Source organism: Emydura macquarii, unplaced genomic scaffold, assembly GCF_026122565.2.
Source record: "Emydura macquarii macquarii isolate MOO-44397 ecotype Brisbane River unplaced genomic scaffold, CSIRO-AGI_Emac_v2 contig_1568, whole genome shotgun sequence".
In the NCBI taxonomy this organism is placed as follows: domain Eukaryota; kingdom Metazoa; phylum Chordata; order Testudines; family Chelidae; genus Emydura; species Emydura macquarii.
In genome coordinates, this window is record NW_027131705.1 from 560,338 (window position 1) to 586,953 (window position 26,616).

At 41.4% G+C, this 26,616-nt stretch overlaps 1 protein-coding gene across 3 annotated transcripts in view; it reads left to right on the top strand.

The window, feature by feature from the left end:
• CTNNA2 (catenin alpha 2) overlaps positions 1–26,616 on the top strand; it is a 689,583-nt gene that overhangs the window by 545,599 nt on the left and 117,368 nt on the right. For all 3 annotated transcript variants that reach the window (XM_067555203.1, XM_067555205.1, XM_067555204.1), the window contains exon 9: positions 796–948. In XM_067555203.1, the coding sequence (XP_067411304.1) occupies positions 796–948 (153 nt within the window). The remainder of the gene's footprint in view (positions 1–795; positions 949–26,616) is intronic.

The window sequence follows — 26,616 nt, forward strand, 5'->3', positions numbered from 1 at the left end:
TACATATCCAGGAAGAATTATTTGAGATTTCAATCATATTTTTGGGAGTTTTACAGATACTAGGAAAGTTTGACATTGATTAGTACTTCGCAGAGAGTTAGAAGAGAAGTTTGTGCCATCAGTCTTACAGTAGTGTTTTTTTCCTACTAAACATCTGGGTATCTTTTTAATGGAAGAACAGGTGTTTAATCTTCAATGGCTTGTGGTTTTTCATTAGGAATAAATTCTGGCTTTGCTTGCTAATCCTGCCTGTGAAATCCATGGAAAGGTTTTCAGGTTGTTCACACTGGAGATTTGCTAGTGAAAATGAGACACCATGAATGTGCTAAGTGTAATACAGACTGCAGGCTTTACATGAGGTTTGGATATAGACTGGGCAATATTTTAGAAATGATTGCCTAAATTTAGGCTCCTTAATCTATATTTAGGTTCCTACGTGACCTGACCTGACCTTTAGAAATGGTGGGTACCTAGCAGCTGCCATAGTCTTGCAATCCCTTGCAATGCTTGTCCACCAGGGTAGTCATATTAAAGTCAATGGGATTGTTTGAGTGAGTAAGGACTGCGCACCAGTAAGGACTATGCACAAGGATTGCTGAACCAAGCTTTTAGTTAGGAACATTTAAATGCTACCAAAAAATCCTACAAGTTCAGAAATACTGTAAAAAAACCCAAACAGTTGTACAACATTGAGATATGACAAATTTACTCTTCACTATAACCGGCGATCAATATGCTGGAAATGCGTATCGTTAAATCTTCAGTTACTTACTACTCCACTTTCTTTTATCACAGCTGCGGAAGGCAGTGATGGATCATATATCTGATTCATTCCTGGAGACCAATGTTCCATTACTGGTTCTTATTGAGGCTGCAAAGAGTGGTAATGAGAAAGAAGTGAAGGAATACGCTCAAGTTTTCCGTGAACACGCCAACAAGTTAGTCGAGGTAAGTTACGCTATTGGCAGAATTAGAGTGCCTTGTCTTGTGAGGATCAAGGAAAAATGATAAACTAGCTGAAATGTTGCGGGCTTTTTCTGTGAGGTGTTAGCAGTTAAGGGTTTTTACTTGGGATGATTACTTAAAATCTGCTGATTTGTAAAAATGACTGGCAGGGACAGGCCTGTGCCTCACAGTAAATTAAACCAGCTGAACGTGTGTTATGCAGTATTTCCTGTGTCGTGTCAATAATGACTTGAGCAATTGCAAGCAGATTTCAGTTAAACTTCACCAGCAGTGCAGTACAGTAGGACTGTCTTCTATACCAGGCACAAAGCCAAATAGATGCTTCAGTGTGTTGTATCTGTCTCTGATTGTGTAGAGAGCACACTAGATTATTATTAGACTGTCTACCTGAAATAGTGAAAGCAGCATAAAATGGGTAATAGCCAAAAACTATCCATCTTCCCCACCCGATGTGTGTGTGTGTACACACACATAAACTGTGTTTCTCCATTTTACACTTCTTTCTATATAGACAATTTACAATATTGGTAAACTGTAACCGGTTTGACGGATAGCACTGCAATGATTTTATTCTGCTTCCTGAAACTGGTTCTTTCAAGTTATAATTCAACAAAATATAATGGTCAGGATCCTGGATGCTTATTGACCACTTTTTAACCAGCTAAACATGTTTGCTCATCTAAATTTGCTCTCCATGACGGATGAAGTATTAAAAATATTTGCATTTCTTGAACATACAAATACTGTTTAGTGATTTTTATGTTTGATATTATTACACGGGGTTATTAACTGGTCTTTATTTGAAGACTATGCAGCTCATAGTAATATCTTTTATCATTATGCAGGCCAAGATACATGTATTTTAATTAAAATTAATTCTTGGATGGAACAGATTTGAAAAGGAATATTGGATTATAACTCTGAAAGTTTTTGTTTCTTAAATAAAATCTGTAGGCACAGATTCTGATCTCGGTTATATTGGTTTAAATCTAAAGCTGCCCATCGAATTGAGATCAGAAACTGACACTTATTGTTTAAAAACACTGGGCTTGATTCTAGACAGTGCTGGATGCCTTCTGCAGTGTGCTGAGTACCAGCATCTGCAATAGGAGAAGAGGGAACTCAACACCTTGCAGGGTTGGGTGCTTTGCATTAAGATAAGCGTGTATATTATTGCTATCTGGTGACTGGTGCAGTAGCAGCGAAAAAGAAAATAGCCTCTAGGTACTTCCATTTTAATTCCACAAACATTACAACTGTGTTATGATTCTGAATCTATGATCATATTACGCTGTTCATTTTTCTACAATGCTGGTTTTGTGAACCTGGTTTTTTTTACTATGTTGTATTTCACTCTTGTTGACAATGGGATGAAATACCATTGTAAGTAGCAAACTGAATAGTAGCCTTACATGTATGAGTATTATAGCAACCCCAACCACATGGGTCTAAAAGCATTATTAAAGCATGAAACTTTAAATCAGCCAGTTGGATTTTTAAGAGGTAGAAACTGAAAGTGGGGGAAAAATAGCATTTCAAGGCCAAAGTTTTCAAAATGAAGCTACTCAAATTGAGTACCTAAATATGAGTTTGGGAGCCTAATATGTCACTTGAATTTGAAAGCTAACTTTAGACATGCATTTTTCAAAAGAAATCTGAGCCCGTATTTTAGTGTACTCTTCTACACTCCAGCAACTCAGAAAAGGATTACTTCCCACCCTACTAACTTAGATTTTTCTAGGCTGTTAGGACAGATCAATGGTGCTGTGACACTTTTACACCAGCTGAAGATCTGCCTCTTAGAATTTGGACAGTACTTGAGTCTGAAATTTCCATCTCAAACCTGCAGGGTTGCAGTGAAATTGCATTGAAAAATGAGTTCATGTTATAGATGCTTCCTTCCAGAAGGGCAGGTAGAATTTTGAACCCTAGGTATGTAGATACATAGGAAAATATGCACTGAGAGAACATGTTGATTTGAAATCACGGTTCACTGCCCATATACCCTAGTCTATTCAGCTAAAATGTTCTAATCATTTCTATTTAGAGAAGCAATAATGCAGGTCATAGTAGCCAAGCTTCTGTGGTTTCTTGTGTCACTTATTTTGCAAATAAAAAATAGATTACAATGCTGGCCATCACATTTTACAAAATGTGACTTAAAGATGATGTTTTGATGATTCATAGTCAAATGATGAAGGAGCTAAGGATTCTCTCACTGGCAGAGAGCCAATGTCACCAATGGTGTAGACAGGCACAGCTCCAGTGAAGTCACTGGAGTTGTGCCTAGTTATGTCAGAAAGGTATTTGGCACCGGGAATCCAAACACAGTGGAGTCACTACAGTCTCAGTCTGACTCTGGAGCCTGGTTCTTCATTCCTTGCACATCTTTCTGAGTTTAACGGGAGTTTTGAGTACATGCAGAATGCAGGATCAGGAAAATGATCTGTATTTTAATAACTCTTTGTAAGGGCCAAATGTTGCCATTTTGAAAATGTATTTGTGTAAGTGTAATATTTTTGGTAGACATTTGGCCAGTAAAGGGGAGGTATAATTTACTTTTATGTATTCCACTGTTTTTCCAAAAGATATGCAAGAACTAGACTATATAAATTACCTTTCTTCATAGCTCTCTTGCAACATTCCCTATAAAAGCTTGCGTTAAGATCTGCGTTGACTATTTCTGTTCTGCCCCACCCCCCTTTTATGGAGGAGTTGGGGGCAACACTGTGCCTCATTTGGGAACAATACCCTCCACATGGCTTCCAATCACTTCTTTACCTGGATTATGAGTGATCATCTTACTAAGTATAAATATCTTTACCCAATGAAAAATGAATATTCTGCCAAAATGTGGGCGTCCCAACATCTCATGTTAAATAACACTAGTCAAGGGGAAATGTTTGCCAAAGTTCCAAAAAGTTTGCCCTAATACAATACTTGTACGTTTTCCTAAACTCTTGTGCAGAAAGTGGTTTTATTTCAATGGGAGTTAGGTGCCAACCTGAGCAGATACTTCTGAAAACCTCATGAGGCACCTATATGTATCTTTAGGCACCCTAAATACCTTTGAAAATTGGCCCTTAGATGCTTAAATCCCATTTTCAGAAGTGGCTGAGGCACTTAGGAGCCTAAGTCTTATGAAAAGTCAATGGGATGTAGACTCCTAAGGCCTTGTCTACACAGTGCAGCAGTATGCACCAGAGGAAGGTGAATTCTCAAGTGCACGGAAGTGTTGTGCACTAACTGACCCATGTAGACCATGCTAATGTTCCCTAATCTACATGGGCCAGTTAGTATGCAACACATTCGTGCACTTTAAAATCCCCCCTCCTGTGCTGCACATTGCTGCACTGTGTAGACAAGCCCTAAATTATTTCTGAAAATGGGACTTAAACTCATAAGACCCTTTGGCGCTTTTGAAAATTTCACTTCTTACGACTGAAAGCCACTAAACTCCTGAGTTCTATCCTCAGCTCAGTGTCTGACCTTGGACACTCATTTAACCTCTGTGTTTAGATTCCGTTATTTGTAGCATAAAGATAATGATAAATAACAATATCTACCCTCAAAGAGGTGTTTAATTAGCTAACGTTTATTCAATGCTTTGTTAGTTTAGATTAGTGCTAATTAATTAATGTTTTATTATTCTCTCTTGAGTACTATTGTTTCTGGTTAACTATTAGGTCTCTGGGGTTTCACTCATACATTGATTATTAATCATAATGCTGCTCACTGTAATTTGTCCAAAGCAGGTAGTTTTTCTGGGTGATCAGAGTCACTAGCCAATTAAGTCTCAAGAACGGAATGTCAAACTTTTAATTCTCTGCAATGTGACACTGGTATACTTCATGGTTCACTAATACCTATGAAAATGCAAGTTATAGGGCAACATTCTCATCTCAGTTACACAGATGTAAATCAGTGGATTTGTTCTGTGTTTACATCTTTGTAACGAAGATCAGAATCTGTCCCGCAGTGTATACATTAATGACAGAAGTCAAGGAATAAATACACAATGTCAATTCAGTAGCTACTTTTCCAAGTTAAATAACTGGAAGGTTTTACATTAAAAGTAGTAAATAGCATACTTGACTTCTAAACAGTATTTTTGAAAGTGAGTGTAATGCTCTTTAAAGGTGCAGTGCAGCACTAGCAATGACATTGCTTTCCTACACATTTCTCAACCATGACTTGGAAATACTATGAATAGAGAGGTGATAGAATAGGTCAATCTACATTCATATTCAATTTCTGGACTCCCTGCTAGTACTGTCAATAAGGATGTCTGTTAGTGACAACTGTTGGCTTTGAGAGATGGCTGAATGTCCACTTTGAACTACAGAGAGTTCACCAATTTCATTTGATGCGGGACAGGGACCAAAGAGCAATATCTTTCAGGCACTACCAATCTAGGCTGTATTTGAACCATAAATCCAGAGGTGAAAAGGCTGCTCTATAAGCTATTACTAATTTTCTTAGCTCGCAATAGAAGTAGCAAAGAAAAACAGACACCCAATGAAATTAGTAGGCAGCAGTTAATAAAACAAACATAAGGAAGTACTTCTTTACACAATATACAGTCAACCTGTGGAACTCATTGCCAGGAGATGTTGTGAAGGCCAAAACTATAACTGGGCTCAAAAAAGAATTTGATACGTTCTTTTTTTGAGGATAGCCAAGATGGTCAGGGATGCAACCCCACACTCTGGGTGTTTGTAGGCTCTGATGGCCAGATGCTGAAACTGGATGAAATTGATGGATCACTTGATAATTGCCCTGTTCTGTTCATTCCCTTTGAAGCATCTGGCATTGGCCACTGTTGGAAGACAGGATACTACACTAGGTGGACCATTGTTCTTACCTAAATTCTAAACTCCAGCTAACTACAGTTCAAGTTTTCAAATGTAAGCATTTAAAAACAAACAAAACCAGTGTAGATAAACGGACCTTTTGGAGCGCAGTAGAGGTGGGGGAAGAGAAGCAAAAGGCTGCTACTCTAGGAGACAACAGCTGAGCTCATTGTTAGGCTGGAGTATGGGGGAGAATTGCAGCTGGATTTATAACTTGCATACAGTACCAGAGTCGGGACCTGATGTTCAGAGAGTCATGTTATAAACTTCTGAAGAATGGGATACATAATTGAAATGACGACTGACCCATAACCAAAGTGTCACAAACTCATCACTACATTGCATTATGGCAGTTTGTGCATAGCTATTATCATTTGGAGAGGATAAATAACTTAATGGATTGAGAGCAACAATCTTGTCATTGATCTGATGGAAGACACAATCAGTCTTTGTGAAAAGGAAATAAATTTTCAGATGATGTAATTCTCAGTTTTTTAATGGAAAGAAACTTTCTGTAACTTACTGTAACGAGTATGGGTTGGAACATTTTTCAATGGAAAAATCAAGGACATTGCCAAAAAAATCAAGAATGGTGATAATGTGCTGTATCTGAATTCTGTCAGTTTTTTTACCTAAAATGATTTCCACTAAAGACACAATAGAAAATATTAGACGGAGGTTATAACCTCCATGAAATCTGCCTTCTGCATCAGTAGAAGGAAAGCATACTAAGTTCACATCTGTGACCTATTCATTGCAAATGGTTTTAAGTCCTTAAATGTTGGGGGTCAAAAGTTCCTGCGGTTACCGTGGGCTCAAGAAATGCGGAGCCCAAAGGATTAAATTAACTTAAACTTTCTAGTCAAAGACCAATGAACCAAAATCAGCTATATTATTCTGTCTTGAAATTTTCTTTCAACAATTGTTAATATCATCATGTGTAGGGCTTTTATTTTTAGCTGTTTTAAACTTGGTGCTGCATCATTTCCCCCTAAAACACAGTCCTTCCAAAAGACAGTGTGTCCTACCCACTTTGCATGAATTAATTTAAAGAAGGATTTTATGAAGCTCTACATGGATCTATCAGTTTCCTCCCATATAAACGGAAAGACTAGGGATGTCCAAAATAATCAAAGTAATCTAATATAAGCACTTGTTGGGGGCAGACCTGCATTAGTCTTTGGTTTATGGTTATTAAAATTTGGTATAGTGCAGGCAAATAAATAGAATCACAAGGTTGGATAGTAATTTGCAGCAGATGGGACCAAAGAACAGCATTTCTATAGCTGTTTTATAGTTTTTGTCTATTAGGCTTACCAGAGCATTTATTAACTCTTGACCATCAAGTTGTCATTCTGAAAAGGTTTTTTCCCCCCACAATGCCATGAAAGTGTAAATGTCTTATTTAGTCTTTTTCTCCTTGTGAAGATACTGTGAGCACTGCCCTTTGGTTGCTCTGAGATATCTCATTTGTTGCTGCACAGTACAAATTGATCATACGGCATTGCATGCTACATGGAAACAGGGAGAAAAAAGGTTGCTAGTATACAAGGCACAAATTGAGCAGTCAGATCTGTTCCATATCTCTTCATTTTCTTTGGAAAAAGAGGATAAGTTTACTATTCTAGCAGGATACTAGAAATCTTTTAAGTCAATGGAGTTATTAGTCTTGATTTACACTAGCACAATTGAATCAGGATCTAGTCCTACATTGTTTGTATTATGTAAACCTCTCTCTGAAATATACTTCAAGCATTCTGAATGAATGAAAGGATGGACTGGAACTTCTAGGAGTTGACATACGTCATTAGAAAGAGATCTTTCATTGTCGTATGTGGTGGTGGTGGTGTAGCTGTGTCAATCCCAGGATATTAGGGAGAGAAGCTTTCAAGCTTACAGAGTGCTCTTTCCCAGACCTGAAGAAGAGCTCTGGATTGCTCAAAACCTTGTCTTTCTCACCCACAAAAGATGGCCCTATAAAAGATAGGACCTCACCCGCTGTGTCGTCCTAGAAAGATAGTTGACTCTATATAAGCAATCAGCTTTTGGGCTTGAATCATGAAGCAAGGTTTTCAGCTGGTGTGATACAACATAAATCCGCTGAATTCAATGGTGTGGTGCTGATTTATGGTGGCAGAGAATCTGGTCCCTTAAGGGTGTCACAAACTACTAGTGAGCTCTGTGAAGGAAATATACCAATATATTGCTTTCTTTCTGCTTTTGTTGGAATATTATGAATTTGCAAGGATCACATTCGGTGCTCACTTGAAGCAGTGTAAATTTAGAGTAAGAAGTTTAAGTGAGAGGACATGTTGTCTCATTTATTTCTGAAACATTAATTACTGAACAAGGACTATACCCATGTAGCATACCTTACAAAAGCTGACCCCTGTGAAATGTTCTGTTCTCTTCCTATTGTGCTCATGTTATCTGAGTAAGTATGACTCCCTCCCCACCAAGTAATGAAGAGAAGGTATTGATATTCTTTCAAAGTTTTTGTATCTGAGCTACCTTATGAAAAATAAATACCTGTCTGAGTTTTCCTTCCTACATACTGACGTGATTTTTTTTTGTTTTTTGTTTTTGTTTTTGTTTCCCCCTGACATTTACACTAGTGAAAATAAGGACTCGTACACTAAAGATATTAATAATTGATTCTGATAAAGCAGTATTTTGAAGATCCAAGAGTATTTTAATTCAAGACCTTCAAATTGAGAGATTATTTTTAAAACTAAAGCTTTATGCTCCGTGTTTCATCTCTTCAGCTCGTTCATCTTAGTTCAGATTTCCATCTCAGACCTTCCCTCCTTGTGTTGACAGCAGATGCTCTCAAGCCTTATTGAACATCAGCAGAAACAATATATAGAAATGTGTTAAACCTCAGTGAGGCCAATTTGTTGTAGTTATCTGCACTACAGATAACTATGAAAAGCTCTAAGACTCCGCACTTATTTCTCCTGATTCACCATTGCAGTCAGGCTAAGTAAGTCTATTATCTTCATCTCGGGAGTACAGAAGACTTTGATTGTTCTGAAGCAGAGGAAACTAGGAGCATAGATAGAGGGGCCTTTCAGGGACAAGCCATTCCACTAGTGCCATATGAATCCAGAACCCTCCTCTATGCTGGTTCTTTTAACTCTCACTGTTAAAATAAGGCATAAATTCTTAACAGTCAGAGTAATTAACCATTGGGGGGGGGGGCAGTTCTCAAGAGTCGTGGCGGATTCTTCTTCACTGGTCCTTCTTCACTGGTCCTTCTTCACTGACCATTTTGGAGGTTTTTCTAAAAGATGTGCTCTAGGAATTATTTTGGGCAAGTTCTATGGCCTGCGGTATACAAGAGGTCAGATGATGATCACAACGTTCTCTTCTGGCTTTGGAATCTGTGAAAAAAGCTATGAGATTTTATAGTCAGCTCTTGCTATATCACATCGTACTGGTAGCCCATTGCTATTTTTAAGGTCGCTGGGGATTTACAGCCATTTCCCCTTCTACCTTTGTGGCCAGCCTCATTGAAAACCAAACAGCTGCGAGGGGGCAGAAGAAGGCGTAAGGGAAGCAATTACCATTTTATGACCTCTTAAACTTCTTGAGTACACCAAGGGAAGATACCTTATCAATAGAAGTGATAAAATAATAAATGTTTGAGTGCTAGAGACCATATTCATGGGAGAGTCCATTGACTTCTGCCAGCATAGATCCTGGCAGAAACCCTGGGGGCTGGAAACTGCCAATGGGCGGTTGAGGCTGCAGAAAGTAGCTGCAGTCTTCTCTCTGTGGTGAGCCAGTAGTGCAGAAAAAATGGGGAGCCTGGTCTAAGGGGCATGGGAGTTGGGGCTTGGAGAGCATGGCTGTTGGATGTACTGTTTCAGCACATCCCACAGGATCCTTCATTGGCAAGGCTGCTGTGAAACTCTGTGATCCAGGATGGCTCAAAGAGGTGGAATTTTCACCTTTCAGTCCTAGCTGGGTAGATATATCCCTATGAATTTCTTGCTTTGCATCCAAAATACTATCCTAAAAATAAACAAACCACTGAATATGGGCACTTGAACATATGTGAAACTATCTGCATTTGCTTATGCTACTGTTTTATTTTCTCCTCTTCCTCCTTTTCCTTTATTTGCAGTCTGATAAGATGCAAAAGCCTTCCAGAAATATTGGGTGTGGTACAGGATAATTATACATCTCACAGAGGGCTGTAAGCACAAGTAATACAAGTAATTTGGGACTCACATAGAGCTGGCAATTCAGAGTAAGGCCAGGAGGAAACTGGTCTTCAGGTATAGGCCTCCCAAAGGAAACAGGAGTGGAAAAGGTGTGAGATTCCTGCAAAATTTCCTCCATCAATTAGCACGAGTCTCAGGCTTCATCTACACTTACCTCAGCGATTGAGAGGCAGTCGACGGGAGTTACGCAAAGTACGTAAAGAACTTGCGTAACTCCCGTCGACTTCTGTGCTTCTCTTCTGCACGCCGCCTTCACTGCACTGCGCTGACAGGAACCGCGTTCTGTCAATGCAGAGCTACGCCTCCTGAGGAGGTGGTTTTAGTATGTCAACTTCTGAATCAACTGAGCGGGTCTTACTGACCGCTTAGTCGATCCAGAGAAGTTGATCTGACGGTGGCGACTTTGCCACCGTCAGTGTAGTCATAGCCTCACTCTTACTTAGGACCTCACAAATTATAAAACCTGGACAGGTCCTTCCTCTCACCATACACACTTATGTGACTAAATTGGTTTGTTACTTGCTATTTATGATTTTGAGGGTTTTTTATAAAGTGAATATTTATTTCTGGAGTTTTTTCTTACTAATAAAAATAAAATTTAGTCAACTCTTTTTGCCATGGTACTTACCTAGAATAGTCACTTTCATTCATTAAATACTATGTCCTTAAGAGCAATTTTCACCAGATTGTTTTATTTTTTGTTACACTTGTCACAGAAGATGTTTTCTAGCAAGCTATTTTTTTCAAGATAATTAGTTTTTAAACATGTCAATCATTTACTATATAAGAAAGGTGTTGATGTCTTATCACTTCCTTTTCAGCTGTATAATATCCCTGTTTCATGCTATTCAGACATTACACAAAACTGAGACCACTGAACTTGCTGGCCAGAAAGTAAGCATTCTATTTTGTGAAAAATGTCAACATTTCTGCATTTGTTTTTCTGCCTCAGAATGAAAATGAGCCTTTTTTTTTAAAGTTTCTGATTCGAAACAGGTAGTTGAACCTAGTTTCTTCCACATCCACAAAGAATGCCTTAGCCAAAAGACTACAGAGTCAGTCTCTCTGTCATTTTGTCTAGCTATTCCATCCTGGACTTGAGAAACCTTCCCAATGAAAGTTCTGTTGAAATTATTAGGTTTCTGTCAAAAGTTTCATTTCAGCAAATCAACATCTTCTGCTGAGAAAAGATCCCAACCAGCTCCAGTTCTTTTTTGAGTGTTTGCTCGTGTCCATTCCCATGTAGGTGTGCGCATGTTGCGTGCACTTTCATCGGAAGATTTTTTCTAGTGGTACATTCTGGTTCAGCTCTGGTGTCCCCTGGAGTGGCTTCCTCATGGTGCGGTATATAGGTAGCTGCTGCCCCACCACCCCCTCAGTTCCTTCTTTCCGTTGGTGAAGGTTGCTGGAATGCTGTTCTCATCTTGCTCTGCAAGTATTATTCTCAGTCGTTGTGCCTGTAATTAATTGTAAATGGTTAGTATTCAAGTGTACATAGTTAGATAAGTTAGAACTAGCTTAGTTAGATATTTACATACTTACGTTCCCTGTCTTGTGGGGCAAACCACCTGGGGCACTGGGGCATGCTGCGTTCCCAGGGCTTCACAGAGTGTGTGACCTGCCCAAAGAAAATATCAGTGAGTGACTTGCAGGACAGCTGTCTGAAGTGCCTGGGAGAGAGGCACATACCAGTAAAGTGCCGTATTTTGCAAAAACTTCAGGCCTAGGAACAAAAAAGACAGAGACAGCAGGCTGACATTTCTTTTGATGGAGGTTGCACTCTGTCCAGTGTCGGAACACCAACTGGACCCGGTGCCGAGCACCTCCTCAGTCAGGAGTGCACCAGCCACAATTCGAGAACCGCAGAGAGGCAGAGTGTCCTTGGCACCATGACCCACTTGGCATCGTGATTCTTCCCCGATGTCCAGATTGTCAGCACTGTCAGAGCGGCACCGTTCTACATCTCCGGTGCCAAGGAAGAGGTTGAAGAAGTCGGAGTGGAGATGATCTCCGCCTAAGAGGAGTATGGAGAAGGCGAGGCTGTTAGCAGTCCCCTCCCAGTCAGTAAGCGGCCAGCTGGTGTCTTTGACTCCGGCTCAGCAAGGGGAACCATTTGAGTCTGGCATGCATGGACTTCCCGCTTACGGTGGCCAGGAAGATGATGTAACTCTGGTAGAGCCGTCCATGCCGCAGGCGTCTGAGGCAGCGAGGAGTCTCTTAACCCTCCCAGTGCCTCCACCTTCTCCAGCTCAGGGCCCGCAAGGTGTAGTCCAACCTGAGGTCGCCAGGTGGAGAATGACCCCTGCCCTGGGCAAGCCAACAATGATGGCTAGGCACCGAGCCTCATCTTGCCCAGGCTCGCAAGCCTCGATGCCACAACAGCACCTGGTAGAAACCTACCAGCACCAGAGGAGCCCCAGGGCCCGGATACAATTGTGGCCACCTATCCTCCTCCCCTGTGGTGAGGACAGCCTTAGCTCCCACACAGGATGACTTCAAGACTCACCAGGCGCTCTTGATGAGGGTGACTCAGAACCTGAAGACGGAGAGGAGATTGAGGACTCTACCCCGGCATTGGTGGACATCTTGTCAGCTCTGGGCTTATCCAGGATGACATTATCCCTAAATGAGGCCATCTCAAAAACACTGTGGCAGACTCCAGCATCTCTCCAGCCAATGGCGAAATGGGTGGAGAGAAAGTATTTTGTGCCGCATAAGGGGTATGGATACCCGTACGCCCACTCAACCCCAGGCTCGTTGTGGGTAGCCGCAGCTAATGAGTGGGATAGACAGGGACAACAAGGTTCCTCTCCCAAGGTTAGAGAGGCCAAGAAACTGGACCTTCTGGGGAGGAAGGTCTTTCCACTGGAGGCCTACAATTGAGAGTGGCCAATCTGGCCCTGCTAAGCTGCTACGATTTCAACTCTTGGACAGCTATGTCAAAATTCAAGGAGCTCCTCCCAGCAGAGTCCAGGGTAGAGTTTGTGGCCTTGGTAGAGGAGGGGAAAGCTATTACCAAAGTATCCCTCCAGGCCTCGTTGGACACCATGGATGCAGCAGCACACACCATTGCTACAGCAATGGTGATGCAAAGTAGTTCCTGGCTCCAGTCATCTAGCCTGCCTTATGAGGTGCAGATGACAATATAAGACCTACCATTTGAAAAGAGTTTCTTATTCACTGAACAAACAGATGCGTGGATAGAAAGCCTAAAAGACTCGCAGGCCAACTTAAAATCCATGGGTCTACACACACAGGCCCCAGCCCAGAAACACTTTAAACCCCAGCCTTTGGACCACTTCTACCCTCATCAGCAGAGGCATGATGCTGGGAGATGGCGTAATAGGAGAGTCAGGAGAAGGCAGCTGCACCACTCCTCATCAGGCCCCACGCTACATCCGCTAGATAAATGCCAGGACCTAGACAGAACTTTTGAAGGTGTGGTCAAAGATGACTCACCAGTCCAAACCTTGGACCCTTCCGTACACTTTTGGGATCATTTATCCCACTTTTACCGAGCATGAGTAAACATCACATCAGACCATTGGATACTGAGCACAGTGAAAATGGTGTATACCCCAGTTTACCTCTCCTCCTTCTTCCTACCCTCCTTCCCCTTCCTTCTTCAGGGACCCTTCTCACGAAAGACTTCTAGCTCAGGAGGTGGAGTTTATCTTAAGGTAGGAACAGTGCAGGAAATTCCAACAAAGCAAAAAGGCACGGTGTTTTACTCACGTGACTTCCTAATTTCAAAATCCAACAGGGATCTCAGACCCATATTGGACCTGTGAAACCTCAACAAGTTTATGAAGAAGCTGAAGTTTGCCATGATCTCCCTATCCTCAATCGTTGCTTTCCTGGATCCAGGGGACTGGTACGCCACTGTCGACTTAAAAGACGCATACTTCCACGTAGTAGTCAGAGCCACAGGAAGTACCTCTGGTTCACGGTAGGTCATGGGCACTACCAATTCACAGTGCTACCCTTTGGCCTGTTGGTGTCACCGAGGGTATTTACAAAGTACATGGCAGTGGCAGTATCCAAGTCTAGCCATACTTGGACGATTGGTTAACTCCAGGGAGATGGTGGAACAGCACTTAAGGCTCACTTAGTCCATTTTCTTTAACCTGTGGCTTCTCATAAGCCATCAGAAGTCAACTTTCTTCCAGGTGCAGAAAATAGAATTTATAGGGGCTGTCCTTGACTCAACCTGTACGAGGGCCTATCTTCTGGAGAGTCCTTTCAGAACCATTGAAGCCCTTATAGATCTAAGAGCCTTTCCGGTCACCACAGCACGGAATTGCTTGAAGTTGCTGTGCCACATGGCATTCTATACATAAGTGGTGCAACATGCCTGTCTCAAACTCAGACGCCTTCAGGCTTGATTGGCATCAGTATACACCCCAAGTCGTCATCCTTTGGACAGGATAGTCACAGTCCCATCAGCAGTGACCCACGCCCTACAATGGAGGCTTGACCAAGACAGTGTGCCTTGGCTCTGGGGTGGGGAGCCCCTCTGGGGACTATCAGGACACAATGTCTGTGGACACTACATGAGCTGATTCTCCATATCAATGCCATAGAATTAAGAGAAGTCCGCTTAGCGTGCCAGTCCTTTCCGCCCCAACTATGGGGCAAATGCATATCCGTGCTCACAGACAACATTATGGCTATGTTTTCCATAAACAGACAAGGGGGAGCTCGCTCTTCTCCTCTCTGTGAGGAGGTGGTGCATCTGTGGGACTACTGCATAGCCCAATCCATTCATCTGTAGGCCTTTTACCTACTAAGCTCACAGAACAAGCTAGCGAACCACCTAAGCAGGCCGTTCATCAACCATTACGAATGGTCTATCTGCTCAGATGAAGGCCTGGTGGTGTCATCCATACAAATTCACCTGGCAGCAATTTTGGCCTTCCACCCACCACTCTCTGGCCAATCAGTCATCGCAAACCCAGTTTGTTCTTAGTTTTTTAAATGTTTGGAGCGATTGTACCCCCAGGTGCTCCAGCCTCTGCCACCTTGGGACTTCAACCTGGTCCTCTCAAGGCTTATGGTGAGCCTCTGGCAATTTGCTCCTTGCTTCACCTTTGTGGAAAGTGGTCTTCTTGGTCATTCTTACCTTGGTGAGAAGGGTCTCGGATATCAGAGCCCTCACCTCTGAAGCATCTTTTTTCTTTTACAGTTTTCTTTAAAGAGAAGGTGAGACTCTGCCCACACCCAGCCTTCCTGCCAAAGGTGGTTTTACATTTTCACAGCAACCAGGACATCTTTCTCTTGGTCTTCTACCCCAAGCCTCATGCTAACAGGAAGGAGCAGAGGCATCATTTATTGGATGTCAGACAGGCCTTAGCTTCTACTTAGAGAGGACCAAACAGTTTTGTAAGACCACTCAACTCTTTGTGGCGATCGCAGAAAGGATGAAGGGAAGTCCAATCTCCACCCAGAGGATTTCACTTCAATCACATCATGCATCCACATGTTCTATGACTTAGTGAAAGTTCCACGTCCCTGCCTGACAGCACATTCCACAAGGACATAGGCTTCATCAGCGGTGTTTGTGGCACAGGTTCCAATCTTGGACATCTGGAGGGTGGTGACTTGGTCGTCCATTCCTACGTTTACTGCTCACTATGTCGTCACGCAACTGGCGAGAGGCGATGCTGCCTTTGGTCAGGCGGTCCTAGAGTTCATATCCGTATCAGCACGGAACTCCGACCCTACCTCTTAAAGCCCAGCTTGGGAGTCACCTACATGAGAATGGACATGAGCAAGCACTCGGAGAAGGAAAAAAATGGTTACTAACCTTTCCATAACTCTTGTTTTTCGAGATGTGTTGCTCGTGTCCATTCCAAACCCGCCCACCTGCCCCTTTGTCTGAGTGGCCGGCAAGAAGGAATTGAGGGGACAGCGGGGCGGCAGCTGCCTATATACACTGCCATGAGGGTGCCACTCCAGGGAGCATCAGAGCCGACCCTGCATGTACCACTAGGAAAAAGCTTCTGGCGACAGTGCACATTATGCACACACACTTACATGGGAATGGACATGAACATAACATCTCAAAGAACAACAGTTACAGAACGGTTAGTAACCGTTTTTCCTGCAATCCTTTTACATGCTCAGTAGCTGGTACACGCCTACAATCTGGGTCATTTTTAGACCTTAATAATGCAATCAGGAGCTCATAGCACCATTTTAAATAATTGATTTTATGTATCAGTGAATTAATGACAGTTCTGCCTTAATCAGGGGTTGAATTTGTAATCTCATTACACTGAAATTCCATACAATAGGCTAGATGGCAGTCACCTAACCCTTAAGATTTCTACAGCAGAAAGCGCTTCAGGGAGGCTGAATATGTTAGCCTTCCTATGGATGTGGGTCATCTGAAGCCTAGATGTCATTTCACTTAGAATGAGGCTCCTCTAATCCTGTTAGTCTTTTATTAACTGTCATGCCAGATCTTACAGTAGAGAGGAAGAATGTGAAGAGAAACTCTTAAGACTGAGTCTCCCTTAATTACACTTTCATAGGCTAGAGAAGAAGGAAACCTCATCATGAACACGGGGCTTGCTCTTAAGCTGTCAACATGTGCGTGTGTGAGATAGAGACGCTTGTGCAATGACATGGTGAAAAATTCCCAGCTCCCTGCCTGCCCGGGCAGGCAGAAATCAGTATTGTCAAGTCTATCATTTACCTGTCTTTAGTGACAGGTGCATTTTCTTTTTTTTATTATTATGCTTCTTTTTGCATGTAGAAAGGTTGAAAGTCTTTTCGCCATTCAGTCAAAAGCTGACATTTACCAGCCGTACTGTTACTGCAAGCACCATGCTATTAACTGGATCAGTAGCATCATGGCAGGGAACGATCTCTACTCAGATACAGAGCCCGGGTGGTATCTGAAGGTTAGGGTGGAGAATATCATTAGGTGGAAATAAAGTTGCGGTGGGAGGGGATGGCAAGTTTCTATCCCTGCAGAAGTTGCACTTATAAGTCTTTTGCCCTGGTCTATCCATAGGTAGAACTTGCCAGAAACAACACTTCTGCTTTGCAAAAAAAAAAAAAAAAAAAAAAAAAAAAAAAAAAAAAAATTAAAAAAAAAAAAAGGGGGGGGGGGTGGAATTTTTTTTATTTTGATGTGGTGTGAAACTGGATCTTTGGTGAAAAAACACAAGAAAGACGGAAGGCCTCACCCCAGAATAGTCAGGGGTGTCTGCTGTGAATCAAGCAGAGCAGGGAGCTGAACCTGGGGCTTCTACGTTCTAGGGGAGAGCTGTGAGCAGGTGACAGTGGTGTGTGGGGGCGGTGTCTCTGTCTCCTGACACATGTCCACAAAAAGGGTTTTGGTTTCAATGAATTGGCGTTTTCAACTAATACCGTTTTGTCAAAAATTCCTGACCAGCTCTGCTCACAGGCAGGGATGTTGACTGCAGGCAGGCAACGATACCATCACAATCTGGAGTGTAATAATGGGTACACCCGGGTAATCGGAGTTTACTCACTTTTCATTTGGGGCATACAGAATTTAGTTTACCCACTTCGTATTTTACTACCACACCACTGTCCATAACCTCTTCCTCCCTGCCCTGGCTCTTTTTTCTAGTTTGTCAGCCAGCCTGTAGGGGCAGCAGGGACTAGCAACAGTGGGGAAGGAGGAGAGGCAGCCTATAGCAGCAGCTACTTCTACAGCAGCTGAGGTAGCTGGGAAGAATAATTGTAGGAAATTCTGCCCAGAGGTGGCAGGCCTGCTGGATGTGGAAAAGTCCAGCAGGGTTGCAGAAATGCATGAACTCTCCAACCAGAGCTGGACTATTCTGAGCGCTACCACTTACTTGCTGTAATATTGTGACTTGAACGCTTAGATTTTGAAAGAGATCAGCACTTGCCTCCGTCCATTTATTCCTCTTAGTCTCTTCGTTTCGTATGACTATTTTCAATGTGTTGTTTAATACAGACACTTTGCCAACTTCCTCGTATCCAGCTGTGGAGATCTAAAGGGGATACATAATTTCTGAAGACAGCGAAAATTACTTCGCTGCTATTGTTGTTCTTCAACAGTAGTATGCTCTAGAGAGTCTCACTCATCTACAACCCCATGTGAGAGTCGAAATGCAGGCTGGGTTGAAAAAGAACTCTGTCGTTTGTGTCTATGATGACACACTCTAACCAGAGCGGCAGAGTTGCTCATGTTTCTTTAAAAAGGGGACACTTTCCAATGTGTTCCCAGCTTTACATTTGGATTTGTTTAAGCTTTTTATTTCTGTATAGCCCATTTATGCTGTTTTTGTATTGAAATTTAATAACATTATTATTTTGATAGACAATTGGAGATATCTTTCTAGTTGTGTATCTCAGATCTGCATGTAGTTAAGTTGAGAAAAACATGAGACAAATCATATGCTGTTTTAAAGCATGGAAGCAAGGGGATTTAACCAGGAGCAAAAAGGATAAAATTAAACACAAGTTAGATTTACTCCATAAAGGCATAGGTAGGCATAGCAGGTGGAACAAATGCTGAATGGTGCTGTACAATATAGAGCAAAGGCTGAGTGATGCATGGTCAGTATATGGTTAGTATAACTGGAATGTTTCATGGAATGAATATTTTGGAACCTTTTTGGAAGAAAGGAGGAAGTAAACTTGTCATTCATTATGTAGAAAGACATTTCGTGTGTACAGAGTGGTGTGGCAAAAGGCACAAAGTTGGAAGGGGGCAAAAGAGATGAGGGGAAGTAATAAGGAAGTTGGAGGGAACTGGAGGACTTACAGGAAAACAAGATAGCAAAAATATAAGGGACAGAATTCTCTATTCCTCAGTGGTCTTCCCTTAAAGTACTGGTCAATATATTGGATCTGACAAGACCACAACCTAGGACAGTGGGATTGCAGGCTAATGATGTGCTTATTTCTTTTTGTACTGCTTGAGTGAGAAGATATTCCTTCATAAAAATACAAAGCATTATGAATACAAGCCACCAGGCCAGATGTCAAACACAGAAATTAAACACTTACATAAAATCATTACTATCAGCCTTTCCTACTGCAGACTAACCACAAGCCTAGAAATCAAGTAATCTCCAGTGGTCGAGTCACTGAAGGCCCAAGCTTATTCAACTTTTTACAAGAAGCAATGTCAAGTTTACCCAGAGCACCCAAGCCATTGCCTTATAAAATTCAGCTGCTATTCCTACAGTTGCACCTTATTGCCACTCCCATAACTTATCCATCCCAGGATATACTTATATGTCTGCAATAGCCTGATTTGAGTTGTACATTCATTAGCACTATAAACTGTTGTGCCGAGGACAAGTTCAAAATTTAAGGAAGGTTATTGTAGCAGCAAAAGGTTGAGCAATGATATATAGCAGGGGGTGACCAAACTTACTGAGCCCCTGAGCCCTTCCTTCCCCGCTGAGCAGAATTCTTTGGCACCCTGCTGCAGGGCAGAAGCTCTGAGCTCCCCACCCCAGGCTGGTAGATGGGGAATGGGGGCAGATGGGGGGCTCTGTGAACTGCACTTTAGCTGTAAAATAGCTGCATGCATCTCGTGAGCCACAGTTTGGCCATCCCTTCTATTTAGGCTTGATGCATCATGATCAGGAAGAGCTTCCAGTCTGAAAGATTGCCAAGTCTAAGCTACCTGTACACCTCATCAGTTAGGGTCACTAACAGCTGTAGGAATGATTGCCCAAACAAATATCCGTGCCTGGGTACGTGGGTGGATAATTAAATTAGTAAGTGATAAGGGGATTGGATAGCTCAGGAATTTACAATGGAATATGGAGTTTGTTGCTTTCAATAACACCCATTAGTGACCGAAAGTTACCACCATTTGACGACTATCTGTGGGCTTAAGTGAAACGAGCTGATCTCAGTCCAGTTTCAGTCCCAGCTGCCCCGAACTTTTAAACTGTGTTCGATCGAAATCATACAGGGATTTACACATGTAGATCAGTGTCTGCATCTAGAAGTTAAAAAGAAGTCAGTGTAGTATTTGAAGCACCACTGTAAAGTACTATCTCCAGTGAAATCCACTGAGCAATCAGGCTGTCACATTCTACTCCAGCTGTACCGTAATAGTGGTCTTCAGTAGTATCCCCATGCAGAATGTATTTTAATAAACAAATCCTTTCTTTTAGGATTCTGCCAAAGAATGGTGACTCCTCCACCTCCAGAACACTCACTTGTGGAGTCCGACAAGGCCTGATTCTTTCCCCGTCTTTTTAATATCTCTGTATACCCATTCAGGGGAATTGTGAGATGGCCTGGTCTCAAATGACACTAACACAGACAAAAGAAAATGAGCGCTATAGAGCTTTCACGTCAGATGCAAGTAGTACTATCTCCCACTTATCCTGATGTCTGGCCAAAGATCAGTTTCAGCCAGCTATTCTTCATTCAGGGGCTGACCCCAAGCAGGGGAGAGGTGATGTGTGTGAGAAGGAGAATCTAGCAGCCATCATCACATCACCCTTTACCAAGGGAATCTGATCCTTGATCATCATATGGGTCCTAATGGTTTTGGACTCTTTGCTACAGGAGCCTCCATCTGACAGGGCCACATCCTAGCAGATGGTGATTCTGTACAAACATTCATGACTTGCTGACTAGATCACATCAAGTTACTATATCTGGGTCTGAACATGTAGATCTTAAAAAGCTTTAGTTAAATCTACTCTGTGCCCAGCTGTGAGTGCTGGGTCTGTAACTAGGGGACTCAGACCTGTACATGTCATGGCAGCCAGGAGACCCTAAGTGAATGCCAAAGAATCACCAGACTCAAAGATATTGAAGTTGTACAGGCCAATAAACCTGAGCAGCTCCATTAGCCGGCCAGATAAAAAGTGAATTAGCCAGGCTGGGATATTTGAGCTTCTAACAGATTAACACCAGATTCATGCACATGACTATTTGGCACCACGAACCTAATCCTGCTTCCACTTAATTTGATGGCAAAAAAATCCTCCTTCAGTGTATGGAGGCTTATTGGGCCCTAATCCGCACCCTCACATACTTACTGCGGAGCGAGGTATGGCACTGAATGGATATGGAGACAGACATAGCCTCTCACCTGCTAGATGTGATTTTTCCACTGTGTCAGAGTTGAGAATTATTAGTGAGAGTCATTGTGTGGAAATGTATACTGCCATTGTCCATGCTGTGTCCCTAAAGACAGTTACTCAGAGCACTACGTTCCCACTAAAAATAAGTTGAAAATATTAACTAAAGTAACGTCCTGGACTGTGCATGTTACCACCAAAGTTTCCCAACTTCTTTTCACAACCATATTTTGCAACTACATTTCTTCAGACAAGCAAAAAACACCCATTGCTTAATTAGGATGACGTACAGTACAGTATCTGCTTTCAGTATGAAGCCCTTTTGTGAGGTATCAAATACTGGAGCGCAAAAAAAAGTCTCAATTAATTTCTTAGTGTGAAAAAATACTGTTTTTCTTACTCAGATAACTTTAAAAAGAAGTTCAGTGGATTTTCTTCTAAGTTCCAGAAAGTGTCACCTATGGGCTTAGACCAAGCATGAGAAATTTCAGCCCGAGGGCAGCTGCTTGAGAAAGTTATAAGTATTGAGAACAGGGATTTAGAGTGAAAGCTCCATCTCAACCTTAGCTATAGTGTTATGGTACAGTGGTTATAAAACTCTAAGTAAAATTGTATTTCGCTGATCCTGAAGTGGTTCTAAGACTTCAGAAGTTTAGAAAAAGAAATCCACAAGACACAGAGTGAAAAGTTCCAGAGGGGTAGCCGTGTTAGTCTGTATACAGCAAAAACAACAAGAATCCTGTAGCACTTTAAAGACCAACAAATTTTATTTCTGCAGGCGTAAGCTTTCGTGGGCTGCTTGCAACTTGCATCTGATGAAGTGGGTTGCAGCCCACGAAAGCTTATGCCTGCAGAAATTAAATGTGTTAGTCTTTAAGGTGCTACAGGACTCTCGTTTTTACAAGACACAGAGTGCCTTTAAAATAGATCATGTTTAGAAGCACTAACTATAGACGCCAAGGAGGATAAAGACCCCCCAATGCCTGTATTTGGTGCAATCACAAGAAATGTTTTATGTAGGAAATGCCCACATGTTCCTCACAGATGATCAATGACCTTCAGGAAGGTGAAATCCTCCCCAGGTTCCCTGCCATGGCTAAAAGTGAAACTGTTACCTTAGACCTTAGTCTATTTTCTGCCTTTTTTCAAGAGGAGATACCCACATTTTTTTACCATTTTAGCTGTCATATCAAGTTAGAGAATGTGTATAATTTCTCTCAATACTCTCGTTCATAGTCTTTTTTGAGATTACTATTTTCCAGACTGTTCCCTCCAGTTAAATGTATTGATAATTGTTTAATTTTTCCTCATATGTATTGAAGAACAAGAATCCCTTTTGTTCACAGACAAACCAGAAATGCAGCATATAATGTCTGCTGTTACGATTCAAAGTACGCACTGTATACTTGTTCAAAGGTTGTGAACAAGGAGAAACTTGATTTTTAAAACATCCAAGCATTTTGCAACAAACTGCAATCTTATGTAAGGATTCTAAAAGAATTTTCTGTATATGGCTGAAAAGCAGTATGTATATGTTTTATATGCAAAAGAACATTAGCATTAATGCAATATAAGACAGAAAATGAAGATATTCTGTATTGAAAAGTGAAGTTTGAAAAGAGCATTAATATCTAAAAATGTTCACATAGTGAGACTAATGGGAAAGAAGTAACAAGAGATAGAAATGATATCAAATGAGAGTGATTATTATTTGGTGTGAATAACTGAAGTCTAGCCATGAACAGAGTCAACTAACCTGAAAGTTTCAGAGGGAGTAGCGCCAACTGCAGCCTCTGTTCTTGGAGGTAACCAGTATTGATGAGTGGTGTGTTTGGTCCATCTGTGGGTTGTGTGTTTGAATGCTTGTACATGGAGAGCAACTAACAAAAAGTTTTCATAGCTAGACTGGGGAGCCTGAATAAGCCCCAAGAGCTTTGATCAGAAACTTGCTAATGCCTTTAGAGCTCTAGCCTTTAGTTTTTTGATCGAGCGCGGCTGTTTGAAGCCTCTGAGTGCTTAATCACTCCCTGGTGGTGAGGGGCAGAGCTGAGCCGAGCAAAGCAGGGAAGACTTGGTATTAAAAAAAAAAAAATCACTTGCTATGCAAACTTGACAGTCACCAACAGCGGGAGCCAACAGGAGAGTTTTGGAGAGGGAATGTGAGAGGCTCAGTATTATTTGTGATATCAAGATGACCAGTGATGGAACAGTATTAGTGACCCTCAAAGAGTATGTTATGTTCTCTTCTGCATGAAGCCAAAATGGATTTCTTGTACATGAAGTGCAAGGTGGTGGCTGTGCTGGAGGAAAAAGATTCTTAGATTGGAAGGGCAAGTTGAGATGCTACTAAGAGTCAGAGAAATTGAGGGGTTCCTAAACAACCAGTTTTGGGGAACAACAGTACCCCAGCTTCAAGGAAAAATGTAACTGGCTGGCCACAAAGAAATCTTAGAGAGAGGAAGTCAGAGAGGAGACCTGGCAGTTCATAACCACCAGAGGCAAAAGGTCATGGCAGCATTCTGCATGATTGAAGACAGATAAAGATATGCAGGCTCTGGCCACCAGAGAGTAGAAGAGAGGTAGGACAAATTCCATAAAGCTAGACGTTTCAGAATGATACCAGGTGCTCAATTTGGAAACTATGGAAAATACCTCTCAAGCTCCAGCAGGTCCAAAAGAAGGGAGACAGGGATGGGACAGATGTGGATGGCAGTTCAGCTCAGGCTTAGTTGCAAAGAGTTCGCCAAGCATCAACAATAGACAAATGGTCCTTGCTGGAGATTCAATACACAGAAGAATTGAAAGAACATTCTGCAAGGGATAGACAGACAACAGGATGGGGTGCTGCCTTCTTGGAGCCAAGACATAAGATGTCACTCTGTTACTGGAGAGGCTTCTGAAGTTGCCAGGCAAGGATCCGTTGGTGATGGTTCATATTGGTACAAATGACTCCGTGTCAGGGCTTATGTCACAGACAGATGATTTCAGGGAACTTGGGCATATGCTGAATTATGAAGACTATCCAAGCCACTTTCTCTGAGATTCTTCCTGTGTGTCAAGCAAAGGAAGACAGAAATCAGAAGATTCTGAAAGGTAGGTAGGTAGTGTAATCTCTGGTTAGGTAGGGTGGAGGGCTTTGGTTTTGTGGAACATAGGTCCACCTTCTATGGAGAGAAGGGAGATGTATAGTTTGGATGGCCTCCATATCAATAGAAAGGGGACCAATCTTCCTGGGGACCAGCTGGCTACAGGAATCAGGAGAGGGTTAAACTAAGAGCAAAAGCAGAGGGTAAAAATGACAAGATATGAGCACTCAGCACAAAATAAAGATGCTGAGAACAAAATTAATCAAGGAACCAAAGGACATGAAGAGAAGAAATTCTTGGATTGCCTGTACACCAATGATAGGAGCCTGGGTAATAAACAGAAGGAACTGGAATTGCTCATTTATTGGTCATTGGTATTATTGAAACCTGATGGGATGATTGGCACAACTGGAATGGTTAAAACCTATTTAGAAAGGATCGAGTGGGCAAAAGGGAAGGGGAGTGGCACTGTATGTCAAAAATGGCATTGCCTGTTTCTGAGTCACTTATAACTTGGAAAATTATCTTTATGTTTATGGATCAATGTCCTAATAGATAAAGCACAAGATGAGGTACTAGTTGGTGTCTGCTCCAGAGCACGAAATCACACTAGGGAACATGATGACTGCCTCCTACTCACCTATCTATATTGTGTAGGAAGAAAAAGCTGCATGATCATGTGGGCCTTCTATCTCAGTGATATTTGATGAAGGCCTAATGCTACTAGTACTAAAACATCCTTGGAATTTCTAAATATAATAGATAACAATTTCCTAACTCAACTCCGAAGACAACCCGAGAAGTTCTGTGTTAGACCTTGTCCTTACAAATAAAGAAGAACTGATCGCAGAAATAAAAAAATAATGGTAGCTTAGGTACAAGTGATCATGACTTGATCATATTTATAATGTGCAAGCAGAATAAACTCCAAACCAGTGATACATATACTTGGTGCTTTAATAGGGCCAATTTTATAAAGCTGAAAACAATTATGAACCAAATCAGCTCGGAGAAAGAATTTAATCAGAAGGATGTGAATGATAATGGGAATCATTTAAGAACACCTTACTAGATACCTGAAAAGCCACAATAAAGGAAGAAGGCTATGCTGTTTAAAAAAGACTTGGTTTACAGGGGAAGTGAAGGCAGCTGTAAAAAAATAATAAATGAAAAAATAATAAATATAAAAAAGGGGAAGTTCATGGTAATCAGTATAAATTAGCAGTTAGGAATTGTAGAAAATTGATAAGGGAAGCAAAAGGACACAAGGCAAATATTATGCCCAGCAGAGTTAAGGACAATAAGGTGTTTTTTAAATATATTAAGAACATAAAGAATCCTGACAATATAATTGGTCCATTACTAGGTGGAAATGTTAGAATTATCAATAATAATGCAGAAAAGACATAAATGTACAACAAAATTTCTGTTCTGTAATTGGGGGAAAAAAACAGATTAGATCATCTCACTAGGTGATAACACACTTTCCATGCCACTAGTAATCTCTGGAGGATATTAAATAGAAGCTACTAAAGATAGACATTTTAAAATCAGCAGGTCCATATACCTTGCATCTAAGAGTTATAAAAGAGCTGGCTGAAGAACTTGCTGGCTTAGTAATGTTGATTTTCAATAAGTCTTATAACACTAGGAAAGTGCTAAAAGAAAGCTAATTATCTGCTAATTTTTAAAAAGGATAAACAGGATGACCCAGGAAATTTTAAGGCCGTTAGCTGGATATTCATCCTGGGCAAGATAATGGAGCAGCTGATAGGGGACTTGTTTAATAAAGAACTAAGAGAGGGTAATCTAATTAATACAAATTGACATGAGTTTATGGAACATAGATCCCGCCAAAATAATTTGATATATTTTTATTAGATTACAAGTTTGGTTGATGTAATATACTTAGACTTCTCTAAGGTGTTCAACTTGGTATTGCACATTATTTTGATCGAAAAAGAACAATATAAAATTAGCCTGACAAACATTAAATGGATTAAAAACTGGGTAACCAATAGGTCTCAAAATGTAACTATAAATGGGGAATCATCATCAAGCAGGACTACCTCCAGTGGGGTCCCACAGAAAGTGGTTCTTGGTCCTACTCTATTTAACATTTTTATCAATGATCTGCAAGAAAACATAAAAATAAGTACTGATAATGTTTGCAGATGACACAAAAATTGGGGGAGCGGTAAATAATGAAGAGGACAGATCATTGATTCAGAGCACTCTGGTTCACTTGGTAAAGTGGGCTTAAGCAAACAATATGTTTTAATATGACTAAATGCAAATATACACATCTGGGAATAAAGAATGTGGGTCATATTTACAGGACGGGGGATTCTTTCCTGGGAAGCAATGATTCTGCAGAAGATTTGAGGGTCATGGTGGATAATCAGCTGAACATGAGATC